The following is a 24,349-nucleotide window of genomic DNA, read 5'->3' as shown; positions in this document are numbered from 1 at the left end:
TATATATATATATATATATATATATATATATTTTGTATAGCAAATTTGAAATAATAGTTCAATGAATAACCATATATTCATCTGACATTCCACTATTCACCCATAAATTCCACTGATTTCTAATCTTTTGCAATATGTAAACAGATATGTATTTATTTATACATACCTTTGCCCCTGAATGTTTGAAGATGTTTATAGACATCATCACACTACAGCCTTAACAAGCTCAGTAGACATATCTATAGAGACAGTCTCTTATGTAAGCACAATACTTACATATAAATATTACCAAATAATATATGCTCTCCAAATAATATATGCTCTTTTCAAAGTCTTCATTGCTCACAAATGTTTTTTATAACTGCCTCTTTCTTTTTAAATTTTAGATACAATTAAGTTTATGCACTGCATTCAGCCATCTGACCACCTAGTCTCTCAGTTGAGAAGTCAATTCCACACTTTGTTTACACACCATTCATTTTTGAAGAGTTCAGGTCATTTTTTGATTCTACAATCACACTCTAAAATTTTCTCACTGTTTTCTCTTCTTACATGCAGAATAAACATTTTGGGCATGAAAACTACATAGGATTATATTACATTAGTTACAGGAATTATGTTGCTATTGCTTCAGATCAAGAGGTATATGATTTCAGCTTGTCTCACTGGTGGTCACACAAATTTTGAGAACTTGGTTAAAATGCTGGCAGCTATATCTTTCCTTTTAGTGTAAGAACTCTTTTGTAGGATGATTCCTTGCTTGAATCCGTTATTAAGTAGAGGACTAAAAAAAATTTTTTTTTTTATTTTTACAGAAAAGAACTGGCATTTGGGCCACAAGTGGTAGGGGCTGTTGGGTGGAGTGAAGAGTAAGATGATTCACCAGAGTCAGAATATGGAGCACAACAAATTTACTGAAATACACTGTTCAAGGGAGAAGTCTGCTGCAGCATAGATGTAGCTCCCTGGCTGGGGATCATATTCAGGCCATAGTGTTCAGAGTGCTGATATTTAACCCCCAGGACACCAAGGAGGCCCACAATTTTTTTGTTTTATTCTATTATTCCTTTTCCTTTTATTCACCTTTAAAGAAAAATTCTCATCCTCTCCCACTCTTATTCTCCATCCTTCCATCTTTCCTTCCTTCCCTCCCTCTCTTTCCTTTCAGCTTCCCTCTCATGCCCACATTATCTTCATGGCTTAAAGAATTCAATGTGTATATTATTAACATTATCTTTTTGCTACTCAAATGATCCCAAATTTGACTCTTCAGGGCTATAGCTTTTTGACCTGATGACATCAGTAGTTGATTGAGGGCTTCAGAATTATTTAAATTCTCTTTTTTCTCACCTTTGTCTGTTTTGGTATGTTGCTTTGTCTTCCCAAAGAGCAACATGACTTCATTACTTCATGCCCTTTTAGTGTGTGTGTGTGTGTGTGTATTGATAGTAGGTAGAAGGAGACAAGTTTTTTTCTATCCATGAGATTCTAAAATTAACATGAAGTAATTTGGTTCACTTTAACATCCTTCTATGAAAGGACCTGTACCCTAAAATAATAGCTGGCCTATATATCAGGTACCATTCTAAACACTTGCTATTCTAACAGGTTTATTCTAGCCTCATAAGAAATCTGTGAGGTGGGCATAGTAATTTCCCTTGTTTTACAGATGCGAGGCACTATGAGATGATCATTTGCACAAGTTCTCCTAGCTAGGAAGTAGAGCCAGCTAAAGCCAGGATCAGAACTCAAAACCCCTGACTCCAGAGTCTGCATATTTATCTACTATATTTTGCAACCTCCAAACAATCAGCCACTATTCCCCTGTAAGTCATGGCATCATAGACCTCCACCAGGTTGCATTCAAATATCTGATAGTGAATTACCTTCTCACCCAAGTTTAACCCACTTGTAACTAGGTCCCAAATGTGGAGCCCTTCTTAGCCCACTGGCCTAAAAACTTTCTTCTCTTCAAATGGGAATATAAAATTGACAACAAATATCACATTAAAACTGGCAATGCAGTGACAGCTAAAATTCTTAAAAGCCTCTCAGGTGGTACAGTGGTTAAAGTCTTAGCACTATCAAGCTTATCACCAGCCACAGCTACATGAGCTCAATACTGAACCAGAGAATTAACCCACATGGCGCAGCAGACCTCTCCTGTCTTGTCCACTGCTCCCCTCAGCAGTGTAATTCATTATATCTACCTGTTCTGCTCCCCACTCTGACTCTGGTGAATACTCTCACCCCTGCACCTTGGGCCTCCACCCCCATCCTTATATGTATAAATAAATGAATAAAACTCTTTTAAAAATATGTAACTTTTTTAATGTCAGACTGCATTTGGAAAAATTACATAAATTTAACTGTTTGATTACTGTTAGAAAATAACTATCTACAAATGAAGCAAAAAAGTAGAATAGTCATGAAATAGTTCAGTTAGGTAACTGTGGAGCTGAGATCTGGGTGAAGAACTCTCTTAGGCACAGTAAAAAGTATAAACGCACTTATACAGAAACATGCTCTGTATATATTCAAGTTAAAGAAAGAAGCTTATCATGAATTTCAGGGGCTGACCATGAGCTAATAGATTCATTTGGGGACTTTTGTAAACTTTTATATATCATTTAAGGAGTGTTAAGCATTATTCTCGGTATACCGTAAAGCCAATTCAGGATAATAAAGGAGAGCAAAGTTGTCTGATTTATACTTTTAAAACTCACTCTGGCCATTCTTTACTCCTCAACACAGAAAAGTGGTTCAAGAACCCCTGAATTTGAAGAGTCTCTGACATTAGAGATCATCAAAGATACCAGAATATCTTAACCAATGAAATGAAAAAAAGCTAAATCTAGGCTATGCCATGCCCTGACAGCTATTGTTCCCAAAGGATTTACTCATTAAGACTCAGAGAAAGGGAGAGGGAAACCAAAGGTGAGGTTGATACTGGAGAGCCAAGGACTTACAGAAATAGAAATCAAGGACCAGGGATGTCATCAAGCTCTCTGAAACTCTAAGAATTTTCTAGAAAGGCAAAATTGTAACTATCTGACCATCAGCAATGTCTACCCACACATTCCATTTTCAAGATAAGAGAGTCTTTCAGCGTAATAAGACTAGGGCAGAAACAAAAAATCATATGATCTAATCAGTTGCTTATCAGAAATGAAGAGTTAGGGAGACAAAGCAAGACTCCAAAATTTGAAGGACAGACCACAGTCAATAAATTTCTAGGAAAAGTATATCATGTGAAGGCAAAAAATAAAAGTAGAAAGAGATGGATTGCATTTGGCAAAAAAAAAAAAAAAAATCTATATTGCTGTGAACATGCCAAAGAATCATTTGGCTAACTCTAAATTTGTGGACAAGGGACACATATATTTTGGCCAAGTTTGAGGTCTCCTGAAGAGCAATAGCACTTCCATAAATTTCTACAGCAAACAAAACATTACTATCTCTTATAAATCATCATGTAAAATTAAATGGTGAGCCAAGTCTGCATCCCTCAAGGAACCCTAAACACAGCAGTTCAGCACTACATGGTACTGGCAGCAGTACCTGAAGTTAACTATAAGTAGAGGCACATGGAGCCAAGCGTCTGGCACACTGAGCAGCTCCAGTTTGGTCAGGGCATAACACGCCGACCTTCTTACAACAGGGAGAAGGCTGTACAAAACTTTGGAGAAAACAGACTTTCATCAACAACAAACTATCATTTTCTGAAAGTAGGACTTCCCAAACATGGTCAGGAGATGTAACTGTTATCTCCAAGAATGAGGGACATGGAGAAAGAGGAGTGGGGGCATGGATAGGATTTCTGCATAGTCCAAACTCATGTCTAACGAGAGATCTTGAGAACATTCTCACCAAAAGCTTGACTGAGTTTGGCCCCTCTACTTCTAAGCAAAAACTCCATTCATTGATCAAGGTAATTTATCAGTTAATAAATCCCATTAATTGAAGTTCTACAGATTCCAGTGGATAAGATCTATCACCCAGATACCTATTTTCACCTTGTTCTTTGCATGTTGCTTTCTTCTTTTATTTTAAGCCTTCTCATAATAAAAGCTTTGTCTCTTTCTGGCATCTTTTTTTAGGCAATATACAACAGAATTAACTATTTCTAATTCATGCTGCCACATAGCCATGCAATCTTGGGAAAGTTATCTAAGTACTTTATTTCTCGATTTCCTTACCTCATACGTGATAAAAACCTATACATCAAATCTGTTGTTAGAAGTAAATAAGACAACCATGTAGAATGGTGGCTATGCTCTTAAGCACTTAAAGCACGTAAGCCCTTGAAGATGGTAAAAGATGTAACATCTTTTAAGGCTTGTCAAGAGCTAAGGGGGGCATCCAGGTCCTGGAGTACTGATTTAAAATAGTAAGGCAAGATGAAAGAAACTGTCAGTCTTTAGTCACTATAGTAATATAAATAAGAAGCTGAACAGAACAAAGCACTGGCTCCCCCAGTGTTTCATTTCCCCCCAGGGAATGGTAATGGTCTTTTTGGTCAGAGGATATAAGGATCATCTCACTGCATAAAAAGGAGCCCAGCACCAACATATCGTTCCTGATCTGCCCCCTGCTCCCCTCAGCAGTGTACTTTGACAATTTGCCTGTTCTGCTTCTCACTCTGTCTCTGGTAAATCCTCTCACTGCCCCTGCACCTCTGGTCTGTACCCCAGTTCTGTATGCACAAATAAATAAATCTTTAAAAAAAAAAAAAAAAAAAGCCCAGAACAAAAGGCTATTTTATGGTCCAGAGCGTGAAAGAGAAGGAAGAAGGACTGGGAGTGGAAAAATACTGAAGCAAGGCAGAAAAAAGGTTTTCAAGATCCACCCACGCCCCATGAGACAGAGAGGAGTTGGACTGAGAGAGGCTTCCAGCTGGAGGAGTCTGGGTGAGGAAGGCACTTATGCGTGAGGACAAGTCCAGTTGAGGGCACAGAGGTCCTAAGCCTTTGCTGTAACTCCCTTCAGAGGGTCCAAATTGGAAGACAGTTCTCCCGCACGAGACCGGCCAGGTAGAGCATTTGTAGCTGTCTATAGCTGGGCCTGAAGGATAATAATTGGCTATTTGGTCAGAGGCCAGAATCCTCAAGTCACTGTTAATCACATACATGCACACACTTGTGTCCATATATAAATACACACACATATAACCCACTTGTATAAACGTATTTGGAACAGCATAAATGCTACTGAGATTTTCACTGTCCAGACTATTACTTTGCATAACCAGGATAGAGGAAAAAGTTCTTACTAGTCTGGTCTCAAGTTTTTTCCTTCCTTTTTTTTCCTTCTATAACACTTTTGTTTACTATGTGTATGGTGAAATACACATTACATAAAATTTACCATCTTAACCATTCACTAAATATACAATTCAGCTGGTTGAAGTATGTTCACAATTCTGTGTAATCAAATTCCTAAGCACTTTTCATTTTGCAAATTTAAAACTATATAGGGCCCAGACTTCTCCTGTCTCACCCACTGTTCCCCTTAGCAATGTATTTCAGTAGATCTGCCTGTTCTGCTCCCCACTCTGGTGAATCCTCTTATCTCCACCAAAACTTTGGTCTGTACCCCAGTTCTATATGCATAAATAAATAAATCTTAAAAAACTAAAACTGAAACTATACCAATTATACAAGTCTACCTTTCTCACCTCCTCCCCTGTAACTCTTTTAATACATTACCTTTTCATCTTTCTTGTCCTTAATATTTTCATCCCTAATATGTACAATGATTTTCTTCTTCATCATCCCCAAGGTCAAACTTGTCATATCAATCTCCTTCCAGTTTTCTGCAAAAGAGTCCCAATCCTGTATCCTCAGATTAAGGGGCCCACCTTCCTAAAAGGATCAACCTAATAGCTGACTTGATAATCACAAATTCAAAATACCTTAATATCTTTATAAAATATAAATAAATAAAAATAAATCCTTAATGTTGCTGAGCCCTAATATTCATTGTCCAGTTCTTTCTTTTATTACTAAGCATCGGTGTCAGAGTCCTGCTGTCCAACTAAATGATCTGTGAAGTATAATTTATACAGCCCCAAAGGACTGCTGGGGGCAAAAAAATCCCTTCCTTTCATGATACAATAAAAGTATAGGGACCAAGAATACAATGAGCAGAAAAGATCACAGCCTTTACAATCACCTTTCTAAAACAATCCATATCTCTGAATATGAAGTATACGAATTCCATATATTCTACTATTTACGTATTTTTTTGTCTCTCTAGGTGATGTGCTGACATTCTTAGATTCTCATGTGGAATGTAATGTTGGTTGGTTGGAACCTCTTCTGGAAAGGGTTCATTTAAGTAGAAAGAAGGTAGCCTGCCCAGTAATTGAAGTCATCAATGATAAAGACATGAGGTAATGTCATATTCTACAAAATCTATCTAAGTGCAACTTTAACCAGCAGTAGCAAAAATGGTCATGCTCCAACTATGGAAATTTTTACAATCTAATAATAGATATCTTGAGACTAGAGCAAATCAACATAAAAGCTGACTTGATTATAATAAATTCAAAATACCTTAATACCAATAAACCTATAAATCCTTCGTGCTGATAAATTCTAATAGTCATTGTCCAGTTCTTTCTCCTTTATTTTCAACTAAACCCCAAAATATTTATTTTCTAAAGTTTAGTTATTTTCCTAGAAAACATATACATGTGTATATATACACCCAAGTTATTTTTCTTCAAAAATAATTTTATTTTAATGTATAAAATTCTCAGTAATGAACATCATTAGAAAAAGTAAGTTAAATGTAAACAATCCAGTTCCTAATGAAAATTGTACTAATAATTTTCCCTCAAAATGTCATTTAAGTTTTGTGACATTCTACAGACATCTGCATAAGCATCTGCTTCATTCATTTGAACAAGACATTGTGTTGGACTGATGACATGTATAATAGAAAGGTGTACATGATCTCAACTTGTTGGCTTTCTTTTTCCCTAAATTAGTTACATGACAGTGGACAACTTTCAAAGGGGCATCTTTGTGTGGCCAATGAACTTTGCTTGGAGAACAATTCCTCCAGATATTGTTGCAAAAAACAGAATTAAAGAAACTGATATAATAAGGTAAGTGTGAAATTTAAGGCTAGGACACAGTCATGTATCTTTTTATAGACATAAAAAAGTAATTCCACAAAACAAGGATATCCTATAATTTTATAAAACATCAGTTATGATTCTAGATGACCAAAAGCACAAAAATTTTCCTGAGAAATTTGTTTCTCATTACCAAAACTCAATGTTCAAATAATCATTTATGCCCCATTCAGCCCTAAATCCAGAGAAGTTCACTAACACTATTTTCTCTGGGATTTTCAACCACAGAAACATTAGCTAGTTAAATGTGCTTCATAAATATTATATAAATACACACAATATCAATGTCAACATGAGCAAAAATAGAGTAAGTAATAATAGCAAGCATATCATTATATAAATACTACTGTTAGGGTTTCTTTTCGAACATAATCCTACTCTTCCCACGGAAGCAGTAATAAATTCTGTGAATGAACTGAGAAATGGACACAATACCTGCATATGAGTTAAAATTGAGTTTTCTGATGGTGAGGCTGGATTCAAGGGTATAACCTAAAGCCAAAATTAGCTTCCTAATGTTGCCCCCAGCATCTGGACCTGAGAGCAGGCAGGTGGTGAGCATGCTGTGAAGCTGGAGTCCTGAAGTTTTCCATTTGACAGAATACTTGAAAGAGACACGAGCCAGCAGGGACTTAAGAAAAGCCCAAACAGATTGTGCTTTCCTACAACTCAGCCTTCAATGGATCACCTCGTCCCTTTCCAGACTTGATACTCTTAGTTGTGCAGCAGTACTAACATATACTATGTAAGATGCATAGTAGCCCTCTGTAACCTTTTGAAAGGCCATGAGTCTCTTCACAACACTAACTGGGAGGTGGTACTTTTCTCCCTTTCAGAGAGGAGGAAATTAAGACTTAATAGTTAGGGTAATTTCTCCAGAATAAACAGCTAATAAAAGAAGAAAGTGGGATTCAAACTCGGATCTATCTGAATTTAACTTTCTTGCTCTAACCCCACACCTAAAGAAACTCTGCCTTGTTCAGATCTACATTTTGATGGTCCATGTAGTGGTTGTGCTTAGGTTATGTTGAAGATGACTGATGTTAGAAAAAGCATGTATTCTGGATAGTCTAAAGAAAACATTTAGGGGGCCTCTCTGGTGATACAAAGGCCTAAGTCTCAGCACTATGAAGGTCCATAGCCACTGCAACATAAGTTCGATCCCTGGCCAGTGAAGTGACCCACATGGCTCAGCAGACCTCACCTGTCTCATCCACTACTCCTCTCAGCACTGTATTTCAGTAGACCTCCCTGTTCTGCTCCCCATTCTGTCTCTGATGAATCTTCTCATCCCCCACATCTCTAACCTTTACCCCAGCTCTTGTATGCATAAATAATAAATAAATCTTTATTGAAAGAGGACATTTAGGTTACAAAGAAAATATGTACATACATTGTAGGGAGAGAGAGTGGGGTGTGGCCAAGGACTGTACCATTGAGATTGCTATATATTCCAAACACAAGGATGCTCTCCATACAAGCCATTTGCAGAAGGCTTAGCAGAGCCCACAATGGCAAGTGATGTCTATCTCCTACAACTGCTGACTCAGGTTTACTTTTTATTTTCCATGATCAATAAAAGAACCAAAAGCTTCAAGTCTCAACTCTACTATTTGTTAATTGTATCAGCTTAATCTCTTTGAATCTGTTTCCTCATTCCATTAAGACTAATAGAAATAGCTTCCTCTTTATGTTTTAAGAACTAACCAAACTATGTAATAGACTTTCAAAAGTGTCTGCTGCAAAACAAAGCTGTTGATCAAGTTTATATATAGTTGTGATAGTCTAGGGCAGTGAGAATCAATCAACACCCCCCTACCCTTGAACCCCAGATGTACATCAATCTGGTCTGTGATCTCAAGAGTGTTGCTTTCTCTGTATTGCCATTTTTTAGTGGTATATACTCACAGGATTTTTGTAAATTATGAGTTATTACATATATTATACTTAGAATAGTACCTGGTATTCCCTTAGCACTAAGTGTGTGCTATTAAAAAATACCTCTGGAGAGTTTGGGTCCGAGTCTCCAGACAAGTTGTGCCATTATGAACTTCAGTACTATTTGTGACTCTACCCCAGACCTCCCTGAGCTTTGTAGCTATATTGAAATGCCTTCTAATTCCAACACAACACTGTAGGGGAACAAGTCTGAACGTTTAATTCCCATGAGATGTAAGTTTTATAAACAAGCTTTTCTTTCTGTAGGTGTCCTGTCATGGCAGGTGGATTATTTTCCATAGACAAAAATTACTTTTTTGAACTTGGAACATATGATCCTGGTCTTGATGTATGGGGTGGAGAAAATATGGAGCTCTCATTCAAGGTATCATTACCAAGTGCTCATCAAATTCTCCTTAGAATTAAACGTGTATTATATTTGAGATCATTTCACTATCCAGTGGTAAATCAATTAAAAATAATAAAACATCTTTAAAATTTAAAAAGGAACTGCCAGGTCAAATCAGTAAATAAATAATTTTATTAATGTAATCAGATATGTGGCACTCTGGAGGAAGTTTCACAGAAATTTTAGTCTCTGGATTGTTTTCATATGCTAAATTTTATCTAGAGATACAACAACTCTTGTGAAATTTTCTAGAGTTCCCTAAGAGTTTATAACACCATTTCCTCATCTAAATATGGGAGAAATAACTTTCTGCCATTCAGCAAAAATGCTGTGCATGCAATTCATACATAACAAAATAACTACTGTAACTGTTTCTTTAATATACTGGATATAATGGAATTGTTCAGTAATGGGCCATCCTGAAGAGCACTAGAAAAAGAAGTGCAGAAGTGCCACAGAGTAGCGACCTGGAACAACTCAAACAACCTCTGGGTATTCTGCAACCATGGATCACTGTCTAGGAGTGCCTCGGGAGCATGCACACTGGAGGACATCCAAACATCTGCTGCTTTCCCTAAAGTGGGGTGGTATTTATTTAAAAGAATGTTACTTTGACCTCTTGACTAAGAATGGTTTTTAAGGTGTACTCCACAAGCCATAATGAGGTTTTCCAAGATGTGACAAGAGGACATTGAAAAACAGAAATTGACTTACTTTCCCCTGATTCAATCAAAGCAGCAGGAACTCCTATCACATATTTTATACATTGGGACTCCCTAAAATTTTTTTGAAAAAAGAAGTGTAGGATAATAAAGGAAAAAAAAAATTACTGAAACGCTTATGTTTCACAGCACTATAATTTTCTATTGAAAAAGATTTTGGAAGTTGAGAGAGCTACTTCCATGGGGTGAATGTCGCCAAGTAGTTTCTTGTCATTTTTAATTGCCCATGAATTGTGGATATTATTTGATAACTGATGCTCATCATCAAATTGTTTCAGGTGTGGATGTGTGGTGGTGAAATTGAAATCATTCCCTGCTCCCGAGTGGGGCACATATTTAGAAATGACAATCCATATTCCTTCCCCAAAGACCGGATGAAGACAGTGGAGCGGAACTTGGTGCGGGTTGCTGAGGTCTGGCTGGATGAGTACAAGGAACTATTCTATGGCCATGGGGATCACCTCATCGACCAAGGGCTGGATGTGGGAAACCTCACCCAACAACGGGAGCTTCGAAAGAAATTAAAGTGCAAAAGTTTCAGGTGGTACTTGGAAAATGTCTTTCCTGATATGAAGGCACCCATTGTGAGGGCAAGTGGTGTGGTAAGTTTAAGCAGCAATTTAAAATCCAATTCCATAAAAACAAAATGCAGAAATATCTTGAAAATGTTTAAGAAATAATGAATTACTATATTATATATTAACAACAAATATAAATGTAGATGAGACAACCTATGGTTGAAGGTTAAACAGGTAAACCTGAGGAAGGCTTCCAAGTGATCATAATCATCGGTAACTCAGCAAAATGACTATCTGGAAGTATTTCAGAACTGTATTATAAGGTGATGAATGAAGTAGACTTGATCCCTTCCTTTGGAGATTAAAAATGAGAACAGGAGAAAGGTTAAAAAACAAGTAAAATACATTTAAAACACAGTTTTCTTTTAAGGAACTGGCCATAAGTGAGAAGTCCTTCTAAGTTTGAGTGCTTAATTCTCTGATGACAGAAGTTCTTTCAAGAACTGGAAAGAAGATGAATTTCTCTCTCTCTCTTCTCTCTCTCCCCACTCCCTTTCTGAATAGTAATAAATTTACTGAATAGCATTAAGCAATGGGATCACATGATTTAGTTAGGTTTTTTAAGATTTCAAAGGCAAGATGAAAAATAACAGAAATTGTCAGGCAATTGTGGAGAAAATTCCAGGGCACAAGATAGCATACCTAAAGGGAAGATGTCAAGCTAGATTGATTGATTAGGCTACAAAGCCAAGAAAAAATTCAGGAGGAAGAGAAACTAAACAAAAGCTACTTCAAACCTAGGTGTGAGGTTTAATTTCAAGAGGATTGCTGAGCATGAAAACATTTACCATAGCTCTTTCCTGCTATACATATTTTGAATTTCTTCTATTTTGCTCTCAATTTCAATTTTTGAATACCTCTAGTGTTGTCTCACTTTCTTTTAGAACTTTTTTCTGCATTCAAGAGGTTCTCAAACTTGATCATTAGGAAGCCTGTTCTTTCAGGCCAAGTGTTTTTCATTCTTTCTAGAAAGTGGATTTTACAAATAGACCACTCTTTGTCTAGCAAATCTTCTCATGGTAAGGACTTAGTATTAACATTCTCCTGAACATCAAAGGATATCCTGGACAGTGAAGGGTTATTCTGGAAGACAGTGAGCAGAACCTCATCTGAAAAAAATTGTTGTTTTTATAAAATTCAACTTAACAAGTATGTGTTACTTACTGTGTATGTAGCAAAATATACTATGAAACGGCCATCTTATATTTTAGAATAGCAGCTACTAAAGTGATTTAGTAACTCATCAGAAAAAAATATCCCTTTATTTATACACTACTAAAATAATATATCTGTAAAATAAATATACTATTTTAATTCTATCTCTTGAGTAGGGAAAAAAAATAAAGAAAATCTCACCATAGATAGTAATTTTTCCTATCCTAACACAATCTCAGCAAGCGCATTACTAAATTTTAACCACTAGAGGGAACTAAAAAACTACCTTTTACCACCTCAGTGACGCTAACTTTCATTCTCCATGAAATTTGAACAGCTTTATGAATGAAACAGCCCTCTGAACTATATCTGAACTATAATAAATATCAAGTTACAGAAAGTAATTTTGAAAATTATTTTAACCATTTATCTCCTGTTTTCTTCACTATTTGATACCTTCCTTAGAGAAGTTTCAATAAAGATATAATTTATTCTCCTCTGAAATAACCAATAGGGAGCAAGCATTACTACCATAAAAAAAAGGGTGGGGGGTTCAATGTAAGATTAAGCCATTATTTTAGGTGACAATCTATGAAAATTAATTTCTCAACTTTTTTGTTACTTACTTCATATTTTCACTTCTTTCATCCTACACATTTGGGAATTTAAATCTAGCCAAAGTTTGTTTTTTTTAAAAAGTGAGAATAATTTATTGTTGGAAGCAAAGTACTGGGAACTAATGAAAGAGGCTCACAACATATGTATTTATATTAAGTGGTTAGCCCTATCATTTAACAATTTGGCAAGATATGGGAAATTTCTCCCTCCTAAATAATATGAAGTTTACATACTATCTGACATTTTTAAATGTCCAGTGGTTTCAATGCAACACAATTCTTAAAAAAATGAAACATCTATTGAAATACCATCCATAATAACAAAGAGTAACAATTCCTTGTTATTTTATGGATCATTTCCATATGAAGAAAAGCAGTTTCTTTTGTAATATCAGATAAGAGGGAAGGGAGTGAGACAAAATGAGGGAAGGACAAAAAAGTTTTCTTTCCTTCTAATGCCTTTTCTATTGTGTGAAATAAGTACAAAGAAATTAGTCAAACTGGGGATTCCCAAACATTGTCCTGGACAAAGTTACTAGTTGTGCTGCCAAAAATAGGGTTGTATGGTCAAATATATTTAGCAAACACTCATGCTACATTCCTTCTCATCTCAGAGAAACAAGCTAAACATTAACATACTGGAGGTTTTGAGAAATTCTGAGTAGGACAACCTGTTCAACTGAGTTGAAGGCAGTTTTCTAAACTTATTCGAAACAATATTTTCTGTATAATCCACACATTGAGTAATTTACATTTATTTATGTTAAGTTTCAAACATCAATTGGAGAAACATTTCCTATCTTTAAACTCCAGGATTATTGTACTTCATGTATTGCTATTAACTCTCTTCTCTGAAGTTCATGGTGTTTAATTCCTTCTGAGTACTCCTACTGCTACAATTTACTAAGAGGACACTTGTCGATTTACATTGTACATAGAGCTTTCTTAGAGATTCTCTTTCTCTAGAATTGTTTTAATCATCATGCACCCCAGAAGTAACTACTTGCATGATCACTATTTTTTTAAGATGTATTTATTTATGCATATAGAACTGGAGTACAGGCCAGAGGTGCAGGGGCAGTGAGAGGATTCATCAGAGGCAGAGTGGGGAGCAGAACAGGCCAACTGACAAAGGACACTGCTAAGGGGAGCAGCGGCCGGGTCAGAAGAGATCTGCCACGCCATGTGGGTCACCTCGGGGTTGGGGGGATCAAACTCATACTGAAGCCAGCTGCAGCTAGCTTGCAGTGCTGCACTCTAGCCTGCTGTGCCACCAGGGAGGGCCCATGATCACTATTTTTAATGTTTGCATCTTTCCCTAGAGTGTTTATGGGTATTTCTTATCCACTGTAATTAGTGTAAATTTGCATCTCAAACCCAAAATGAAGGTTTATTTATTTTTTTACAAAGGAATGGTGAAAGGACTTACCAGAGAAATAACTGGGAGCAGAACAGGATTTGCTGAAATACACTGCTGAAGGGAATAGTGGGGAGACAGAAGAGGTCTACTGCACCACGTGGATTAGCTCCCTGGCTGGGGATCAAACTCAGGCCATAGTGGCAATAGCACTAAGACTTAATGTCTAGCCCAACAGGGAATCCCCAAATTAAAGTTTAAATAAGGTTTCATATTCCCAAAGTAAACTACAGCTTCCCTCCCAGTGTTATGGTTAAATTGTTCCCAGGACACCACTCCACTGAGGTTCTGACTAGTTTTCAATCTTTATTTGGAAGACCTCAGTTCCAACTATGGCCTGTCCAAACCCAAGTTTTCTTCCTGTCTTTTCAAAGGATTAACTTCTTTGTTTAGCAACATTGGCAGTTTCCCCTCTTTTAATTTCTTCTGTATTTTCTGGTCCCTAAAGATGTCCCTTACATTCTTACAAGATAAACTATGCACATAAAATGAAAGGGAGAACCAATCTTTTGAGCACCCTGTAATGAAACCTCCTTAATTTGAATTACAGTCTAGCCAAAGAGCACTCCATGGTTAGACTTCTGTATTCAGCAGCAAGAAACAGGAAGAGACACAAGTAATGGCTCTGGCAACTAAGTCCTCACCACTTCCCAGCTCAGGGGGCTTTCCTGAGTAGAGTTGGCTCCACACAGCTTTTCTAGAACTTTGAGTAGTCTAAATAACGCTACTAAAATAAACTACTACTAGTTGTCCATAAAGGCCAGGGAATCAACACTTTTCCATTACTAAATGGTAACTTATAAAATACTGCCTTCATATTTGACCCTGTAAATCCATTAAAAACCCGGGGACCTGCCAGAAAGTACCTTTATGGTTGGCTCTGTGTTAGCTTGCATGACTTTCCTGTAATGAATTGTAGCTTGCCTGAGTCATTAGGAAGATTCTGACAGGGAATCAGCTGGAATCTGCTGTTCAGTGAAGGATTCAATTTATCTATGATTCAGTCTAAGCAGTCAAATAGCTTGGAGGGGTCAGCCAAGGAACAGAGTCCAAACTGTTGGTTTGATTAAATTAGAAGTATGTGCATTGACTTTTAATATATGCCTAAGACAAACTTAACCCAAAAAAAAAAGTACTTTTCATTCTACCGTTTGCTCCTTCCCTATTCAGTATTCCAGGCAAGGGTTAATTAAAAGCTTGTGTTTGTTGGCTCTGTGACTGAATTACAAACTTAAATTGACAGACTGGAGCTGTACTTTAGCAAGATTACATTATGTCTCTGTTAGAGATAGCAACCAATAAAATCGTATAGTGCTAAGTAATGCTTAGCTATTAACTTAACCATCTTTTAACCTTATTATAGTTCTATATTCTCAATGTGTCTAAATATCTTGTTCTACTTTTAAATACTTTTTTCCTAATGCACATTTTATATTTTGCTTCCTAGCTTATTAATGTGGCTTTGGACAAATGCATATCTATTGAAAATACTACAGCCATTCTGGAAGATTGTGATGGGAGCAGCCAGGTATGCTGAGACGGGTTTCCTCAAAAGCTCATCCAAGGGCAAGATACTAGTTGGTGTCAGTGTAGTTATTAAGTACAGGGTATGTTAACAATCATGACTTACATGAGAAATCCTTTTTGCCAATGGAAATAATAATTTCTAAATGTCTATATATTCATAAGACTGGTGACAAGAGAGGACACCACTGAAAGTAAAGTGACTGTGAGAGTTAAGGTGTAGTACTGAGTTTTCCCACCAGGGACTCAATTCTGGCTCTATCACTTACACAAGCGTGTTAACTTCTCAAATTCCTTACCCTTAGATAAATGGCAGTGTTAATAGTGCCTACCACTATTAATAGGCAATTAGCAGTGTTAATAGTGCCTACAACTGGCGTGAAGGTCAAATTATGTTATACCCATGAAGTAAGTATGTAGGACAAGCTCTAACACTTGGTGCTCCAATAATAAAGACCAAAATGTGGAAAATAACACATTGTTTGTGAAGATAAAGTAATACAGAACATAAAAAATAACATTTCTAAATAATCTCAGGAAGAACTTTATTCTTAGTTCCCTTCTTCCCCTCGCCCTAACCCCCCACTATTCTCCTACATATTAAAGGAGTCATGCAAGGCACGGATTCCATGGTAGAAACTCCTACAACAAAACCTCACAGCACTAACTCAGAGCACAGAGGTAAGGGAAACAGGAAGGGTTGGAAAGCAGGTGCCTCACAGCGCTGGAGGTTTGCTAGTCATGATGGCACCTCTCTCCAGCACACTTCCCTACCCATTCTCATTCTGTGGGACAGTCACTGGTTTGAAAACCAAACAGATCTCACAGGTGCAGTGATGCACAAGCACAAACCTGCCTCCTAAAATTGCTTATCACTCTTTGCTAGAGAAATTATTCTGTGGTGATAATCTAGGCTTGCCAAGACTCTTATTTGCTTTGATTTGAGATATTATTTAATTTTCAAGACTGCCCTCATCGCTATCTCTTAACTCAAAGCTGTTTCTTGAAGAAAAGACATTTTCATCATTTTTATTGCTCTAATTTAGCTGCCGATTGTAAACTTGAAGCAAAGGGAAATTTTTCTTAATTAGGAAAGAGAGAAGACAGAAGAAAGTGTCAAAAATCAATGGAAGTTGATTATTAACAATGCAAAGAGGAAACAGTCATAAAATGTAAAACAAAAACCACAATTAGTCCAAATTAAATAAAAGTAAAGTATTAAAGAGTGCAATTCTTGAAGATTCACCATTGTAGTGACTTCTATGCCAGATTAACCAATGTACCAGAAAATCTGACTCTCAACAACAAAGAAAGACCTTTAGTCTTTCTAAAAGTAAAACAAAGTCTCTCAAATTCCAACCTTCTAGATAGTCTCAAACAAGGAAGCATAATAATTTCTAACAAAGTATTTAGAACTGTGACTTGGTTTCTCTCTCATCAATGGCTCAGGAACTTTATTACTCAATGGTAGAAATGTTCCAATACTTCAAGCATCAGAATGGCCTGGGATTCAGCTGGTCTAACTCAGCTAAAAGTTTGTTTTATTGTAACATATATTAAGAATTTACTGTGTACTAAACACTTAACAGTTACTATCCCAACTCTCTGAGATAAACAGTATTGCTACTGAACTTTAAAATGATAAAAATGAGATTAGACAGGAAAATATGTCCATTCTTTCAAAATTAAAGGGACAGTACCATGCCTTTACTCCTAAGTATTGCTTAAAATATAGATATTTGACAAAGGTTTCACATGTGTTTGTTGCCTGAGCTGACCTTCTCCTTATTCATTTCTCCCAGTTTCAACAATTTAATTATACCTGGCCAAGACTAATTAAACACGGAGAATGGTGCCTAGCTCCCATCCCTGATAAGGGAGCCCTGAGGCTGCGTCCTTGCGATAACAGAAACAAAGCACTTAAGTGGTTGCATAAATCCACATCAGTCTTTCATCCAGAACTGGTAAGCAAAATATTTGTACCTCTTCTTTACCACAAATCCACCTTTCAATTTAATGGGACATAAAACCCTCATTGTCAGCTTCCTCAGTCAGAAGCTTTAAATGTATTGTGACAATAGAGGCAATGTAAAAGTTCAGAGAGATAAATGGATATTTTTGTAAACCATCAAGTCCTTTTAGTTGTTTCACAATTTTTTTCAAAGCAGTTTTTTTTTTTTAAATAAATAGAAGTTACCTGATTATTTTGGTTACATTGCTCTTACTGTTTCTAAAAGTCATTTGCTACAGTCCATTCACATGCCAGAGTGAACGTTAATTAGATGAAAATTGGTTCTTATTGATCACCAGAAAAGCTTATAGAGAGAATATATGAGAGAAACAAGAAGCAATGTGCTTCCCTCAAGCTGTAGCAGGGCAGTCCCTAGGAAAACAGGAAGTTCCAGGTTCCCTGCCCCACCCAGAAGGAGAGTGGAGCTGAGCAGAGAAAAGAAGAGAAGCAAGGATCTAAGGGGAGAAGGCAGCAGGATAGAGAGCCAGAAGGAGACCTGAGGAAGCCACATGGAGCAGCAAGCATGCGATAAACTGTGCTTGTTTCTTGGCCCTGGACTGTTTAAAACAGATGTGGGTGAGAGACCAGTGGGGAGGTTGACTATGGCAGTGTTTATATTGATTTTGCTCTTTTTCTCCCAGATTTGCCTGGCCATTTCTGACCCTTTTCTATGAGTCCCGGCCAGAGGTGCTTTAGTCTTGTGGTGGGATTTCAGGCCTTGCTTTGGGCCAATCCCTTTTGGGTTGACTTTTGCCCATGAGGGGATGGGTAACTTCGGGTGTTTGATTTAGAAATTATATTCTTTGTCTTCTGTGTTGTATACTCACTGTATTAAAGTCCCTTTTCATTAAAGTCTTACATGTTTTGTCTTGATGTGGCGGATGGCAGAAACTGTTTAGAGTGGGCAGGTTTGGTGGTTCAGCGGTGCCTCTCTCCCCCTGCCCTGTAACAAAGCTATATGTTAGTGTGAATCTGGTTCCTCATTCTGCCACCTTGCCATAAAAGGTATTTCTCATACCTTCCAATTCCCAGAGACTTGGGCTGCAGGGGATACTGGACTCAGCTCCCACTGTGCAGCTCCTGCTGACTTGAGATTCAGTGATAACACACTGGTAGCTTGCCACCAGCCACCAGGGGAGTATTTACACTCATGCTATGCATCAGGGCATGTTTTTCCAGAGGTCCAGTTGTTCATATTTATCATCATACCACTGCTCTACACTAATTCACTTTCAAAGTCTTTTGAGAAAAATTGAAATCTATTTTAACATACAGTCATGAGCTTTAATGTAGAATCTTGAGGTGCTAAGAAAATTAGTCAGTCTCCAATTGTCTACCTTGCTAGCAAGTTGCCACCAAATCCACAGAAGGCTCTGCATCAGTGGGCAACACTGTTTTGCTTGGGCTGAGTTCAAAGTAAGCACTCTTTTTCCTTGGAGTGCCTCTAATGTCACAGCCAGTGACTAGTGCTTCGCAAACTTTTCTTCTTCTCAGAGTCAAAATCAGGGTCAAAAATATTACATTCTCCAATTGTTATTTCCCTTATAGTCTTTTTTGATACATTTCAGTTCATTCTGGACTTTTTCTCCCTTTAGTGCTAACAAATATTATTGAATTATTCAAGAAAACTAGTATTACTATACTAGTGTATAAATTGTGAAATTTATGTTGTACAGTGTTGGGGAAATCCACAAACTGCTATGAACAAATAGCAAAATAACATCATAGTTTCTGCTGATTCACTCTGTGGGCAGAGAAAGAGCATAAGAGAGAGACACTATTTGAGAATGAATGAGATAATGTGAAAAATACTCGTATCCAGAAATAAATTTATTCCTGAACAGTCTAGTGAAAAAATATTTAGGAGCAAGCAGTTCTAAAACCACGTAGATTTTACTTATAATCTGGGTTACCACCATTGAGAATTAAGTTTTCATTAGCTGATATTTCTATGGCTCCAATTGAGCACCCTAAGTAGCAGGGTGTTTTGTAAAGAAGGTAATTTAATTTAGATGACAAAGGTTAAAAAGCTGTCCACTTACTTTGTTAGTAGCATAATTTTGCAACAGGTTAAGTAGTTTACCTTCTGCTTAGCTCGGCATTCCTAAAGAAGATATCTTGACAATTGTTTTTCTTCTTTTTCAATGTATCATTAGTTTTCCAACTAAACCAAAAATCCCTCAACACACTTAAGTCTTAAAAAACAAGGGAAGTGGAGAACAAGCCTATTTGAAAAAGCACGTCTCTCCTTTTAGGAAGCATTTGGAGTTGGAAACTTGGAAGGAAGGAGGAAAGGTTGTTAGCGCATGATTTTGCAACAGGTTAAGTTGCAAAATCAGTATTCAGTAACAAACTGCATACCAATGAGTTTATAAAATTATATCTTTTTAACTATGCATTCTAAAGACGTCTCCTAGCTCAGCTCTCCCGAAATGCTCCAATAGTGGCAGCCGAAATGGATACCTTCTCGCAAATTACTTCTAGTATGTGGGCCTGGAATTCCCTCCAGCTCTAGCTCCCACCTTTAAGTGTCTTAAACCCGAGTCAAGTTATTTAGCTACCTCTTTGCAATCCCGTGGCCGAGCACTTTTGACAACCCTCATCGATGGTCTTGTGCGTGGTAATTCTGCAGCAAACATTTCCGCAAGTGGCTTCGCCGTGAATACTTACGCGTCGTGAATACTTACGCGCCACAAACGTAATTAGCCGTAAAGCAATTTTGCCGTAAAAGAGAAACGAAGAAAAGTTAAAGAAAACGTCCAAAAGGATGTTGTGAAAGATGACTTCTCCCGTATATGTGTGTTGAATTGTGGCAATACCATAGAAAGAGATGGTTTGCTTTTGTGATGATAAAGGAATATAGGAAAAAATGGAAGTTTCAAAATGACATCATCAAATATATAAACGAGTACAAATTCATAAGACAAAATACACAATATGCAAATAGAAATACATTGTAAAAATACAAGATTGAAATACACTGATGTGTGAGTAGATGCATGGCAGTGCTGTGCACATCTTGATTTTCTTCATGGGTTTTGTATAAGCGCTTGTTCACCCCAGTCTTTCATTTGCTTGAAGTTATTTGTGTGTGTGTGTGTGTGTGTGTGTGTGTGTTGGGTGACCAAGATTATGGGTATGAAATTAGAAAATGTATAGTCAGATCACATAGTGCTAGAATAGACAACAATAACACTTTTTTGCAGAGTCAATTTTTTATATCCTCAATGGAAAAATGAAACCAAACTCTCAATCAGTTAAACAATCAGCTAATTGTTTTCTCAAGCACTTCAAAATTACTTTATGACTAAATAGTAGCTGTGCTGTTTAAATATTTGCAGTGAAAATACTTGCAGTAACACAACTGCAACTGATTCAGAACTTAGTACTTACTCAGGCATTCTACTTCCAAAGTCCTCAGCGGTGACTGTTTTTGTCACCGACATTTGATAAATTTTAAAAGTATCTCAAAACAGCAAGTGTACAGTTAAGATTAGCATGTGACAGATAACTGAGATGATTGAAAAATGAAAAAAAAAATGATAGAGCCATGAGCAAATTTTGTTTATCAATCACTTCTTGAATATCCAATAAATATTAGTTAGAGAACCCTCTGAGATGATTTTACTTTTTTTTTAAATTACATTTGGATTTCCTAGACATCAGGCATTACATATTATCAAAGATTATTGTAAGGAGATCATAAATAAAATACATCATGTTAGCATTTTGTATTTCAGTTTTGCTGTCCTTTCCTTTTTTCTTTCGTATTTCATTCCTCAAGGCATGAACTTGAGGAATTAGCTTTTTTTGTGATGGTATTTGTTTCTTCTTTACCACCATCAATGAGTGAGTTACTACCTATTAAAGTAGTAAATTCATTCCGGTTTTATTTCCTTTTAAATAATAGTTATCACATATATCATCAAAAAAAAAAATCATCTTACGTTTCCTGAAGAATTAAAAGCATACCTTGGGTTAGAGCAAACTGAATACTGTCATGTTTAAGAATCAAAAATATGATTACCTATCTTTTATTGGTTTCCCCTTTTTTTTTTTTAATTTCAGTTGTTAAATTCAATCTGTGGCTTATTCACCAATCTCTTCTTCCTACAGATTAATCACATTGTTTTTGGAAACTATCCTCAGTTGTTATGCTTGGAAGGAAATTTTTCTCAGAAGACCCTGAAAGTTGCTGTTTGTGACCCAATAAAACCTACTCAAAAGTGGAAATTTGAAAATTATTATGAAGACTGAAGAGACCTGATTTTTATTTTATCTAGTAAAATCATTAGATATTAAAAACAACAGTGATGTTGGTGCCTGTATTTCTCTGTGGTAGTTTATAGCATTTGAATCGTAGGTTTTTAATCACAATATTTAAGATACCACATATTAACTCAGGGAAGTAATCCAACATGGAATTGAAGTACTTCTGCACTTGGGTGTCCTTCTAAACCACCCTGCCCTGTTTTGGAACTCAACCTGAAAGTTTTCCCATGCAATCTAACAGAAGTACTTGCAACAACACAATGACACTCATACTCAATAGATTTGATAACGAGCAGGTCTTTGGCTCACAAGTGCATGCAATCAATGAAAATCTCCTTTAATTGCTTTTTTATCATCAAAAAAGAAATTGAGTTCCTACTACTAGAAGTCAGAAACACACAGCTACCTCCTTGGTGAAGTCCCTCTGGACTACTTGCATGTTTACCGAACAGTTTGAAACCATTGATTTAAGACTCCTTTATGGCATGGTTTTGAGATAGATTACTGCATAATGGTTTTTTCTCAGTCAGAAGCAGTGAAAAAATTTAAGTGAGGAATTTAAATATTTATTCTACTATAGAAGTTGATTCCGTTTCATTGGAGCATTTTTAAATTATGATTAAAAAATGGGTATTCTAGTAGCTTCCAAGATTTCAGTGAATATTTCAAAAGAGAGAAAAAGAAGGGACAAAGAGGCTAGGTCATAACACACTGTAGTAACCCAAAATACCTTTAATTGTTGAATACAATCTGATGTAGGGCCAAATAAGAGGAATGGAAACAAAACAGAAATAGATCACTGAAAAATATTTAGATTCTTGCATATAAAATACTAATTTTGCTTTAACAGCATTCACAGGGATGAAGTTTGCTAAAAATCAGCTCTACAAGATTCCAAAGTGGAAATATAATAAAGGACATAATAAAGGAAAGAGAATGTCTTTTTTCTAAGCAATCTTAGAGAGTTACGAAAAATTGCCCTAGAATCAGTCAAAAAAGAAAGAGCTGGCACTTCTATGGAGATGGGAAGAGGAACAGGGGAATAAAACCCTAAATGCGGACAATATTCCCTTGATCCTAATCTTAAGTACACCCCTAGTTAGGCATAGTAGAAGAGATCATAGAAAATATTATTATTTACATCCTTTTGGTAAGAAAATTGATACTCAATAGATATATTACCTGTTAAAACCTCAAGTCAGTTAGTAAAAGAATCAGGATTAGAAACTGGATCTTGAGAGGTAGAACTCGGATCACTGGTCTAAACAAATCTGATCCACAGGATTCCTGAGAAAGAAACACTAAATCATGGAGGATAGCCATGCTATATGCTTATTGCTATTTAAAAAAAAAAAAAAAAAGTTATTTCGGTCAACCTTCTGAGCTGGTGGCAAAATAAATGGTCATCTTTAGGTCTGACTTTCTAGTTAAAAATTAATTTTAAATACCAATTAATTATACAAAATCAGAGATATACTTAAGCATGTGCATTATTTTAACATATTTTAGCCATGTAATTGAGATTGCCAATGAGATCAAAGAATGACTAGAAAATGAGGTCATTCTTTTGAAAACAGGACTATTCTGTATATAGAACACAAGTCAGTTCCCAGAGGACTAATTGAACTGCTGACAAAAGTAAATATGCTAAATGCCTTAGGCAATGTTCCTTGTGACTGGGAAAAAAAAAAAAAAAAAAGCTTAAAGATTTTTTGCTCCACTCTAAAAATAACTGTCTTCTAAAAATATTTATTTATTTATTTATTTATGCATAGAAGAACTGAGGTTCAGATCAGAGGGTGTGGGACGTGAGAGTATTCACCAGACACAGAGTGGGGAGCAGGACAGGTGGATCTTCTGAAATACAATGCTGAGGGGAGCTGCCAGTGGGACAGGCAAGGTTTGCTGTGCAATGTGTGTCAGCTCCCTGGCTGGCCCTGGGGGTGATGGAACTCATGTTGTGATGGCTGGCAGTAGCTTGATAGCACTGTGTCTTTATCCCTTGCACCACCAGGGAGGCCCCAAGAGAATTATATTTTTAATTAACAAAAAAAAAAAAAAAAAACAGGTTTCCATCAAATATGTCCACTCTGTTCAGGAAAAGGGAAATTTTGTTTTGGATATTCTTACATTTAGGTATACCAGTTGAAGAAATTTGAACTTTTTTTTCTCAAAAGACATGTCTACAGTTCATCCACTATATTGTCCTGACTTATCTTTGACATATTATTTGTAGGAAGCTATATGTGAACCTATATTGTCCATACTACAAAGGATTATTTGTATGCATCAACTATTGTTCTTGGTACAAATTTTACAAGCAGCTTTTAGCAGTATTTTCTCAATTACTCTAAAAATGTAAGGAAAACATCACTAATTAGGAAACTTCTGTGCCCAAATGCCTATCTAGGGTTCCCCTAGCCAATAACAGGAAACACTTTGAGGAGAAGGAAATTAGTCTAACTCATCGACAAATAGAGGAGGGCAGCAGACTCAGAGCTGAAGACCACCATCCTGCTCTTTGGCAGAGGGCAGACGTATTTATCCAGACTTACAAGGGAC

At 36.5% G+C, this 24,349-nt stretch overlaps 1 protein-coding gene across 1 annotated transcript in view; it reads left to right on the top strand.

Annotated features, from left to right (window-relative positions):
- GALNT5 (polypeptide N-acetylgalactosaminyltransferase 5) overlaps positions 1-21,829 on the top strand; it is a 39,838-nt gene extending 18,009 nt beyond the window's left edge. Inside the window, exons 4-10 of the mRNA XM_004674641.1 lie at positions 6,259-6,394; positions 6,995-7,114; positions 9,350-9,467; positions 10,492-10,815; positions 15,428-15,508; positions 17,307-17,468; positions 21,632-21,829. Of these exons, the coding sequence (XP_004674698.1) occupies positions 6,259-6,394; positions 6,995-7,114; positions 9,350-9,467; positions 10,492-10,815; positions 15,428-15,508; positions 17,307-17,468; positions 21,632-21,772 (1,082 nt within the window). The 3' untranslated portion in view covers positions 21,773-21,829. The remainder of the gene's footprint in view (positions 1-6,258; positions 6,395-6,994; positions 7,115-9,349; positions 9,468-10,491; positions 10,816-15,427; positions 15,509-17,306; positions 17,469-21,631) is intronic.
- Positions 21,830-24,349: the final 2,520 nt, after the last annotated feature.

Source organism: Condylura cristata, unplaced genomic scaffold, assembly GCF_000260355.1.
Source record: "Condylura cristata isolate star-nosed mole 26May11 unplaced genomic scaffold, ConCri1.0 scaffold00002, whole genome shotgun sequence".
In the NCBI taxonomy this organism is placed as follows: Eukaryota; Metazoa; Chordata; class Mammalia; order Eulipotyphla; family Talpidae; genus Condylura; species Condylura cristata.
The sequence above is the reverse complement of the archived record's forward strand: the minus strand, read 5'-3'. Positions and strand labels throughout refer to the sequence as shown.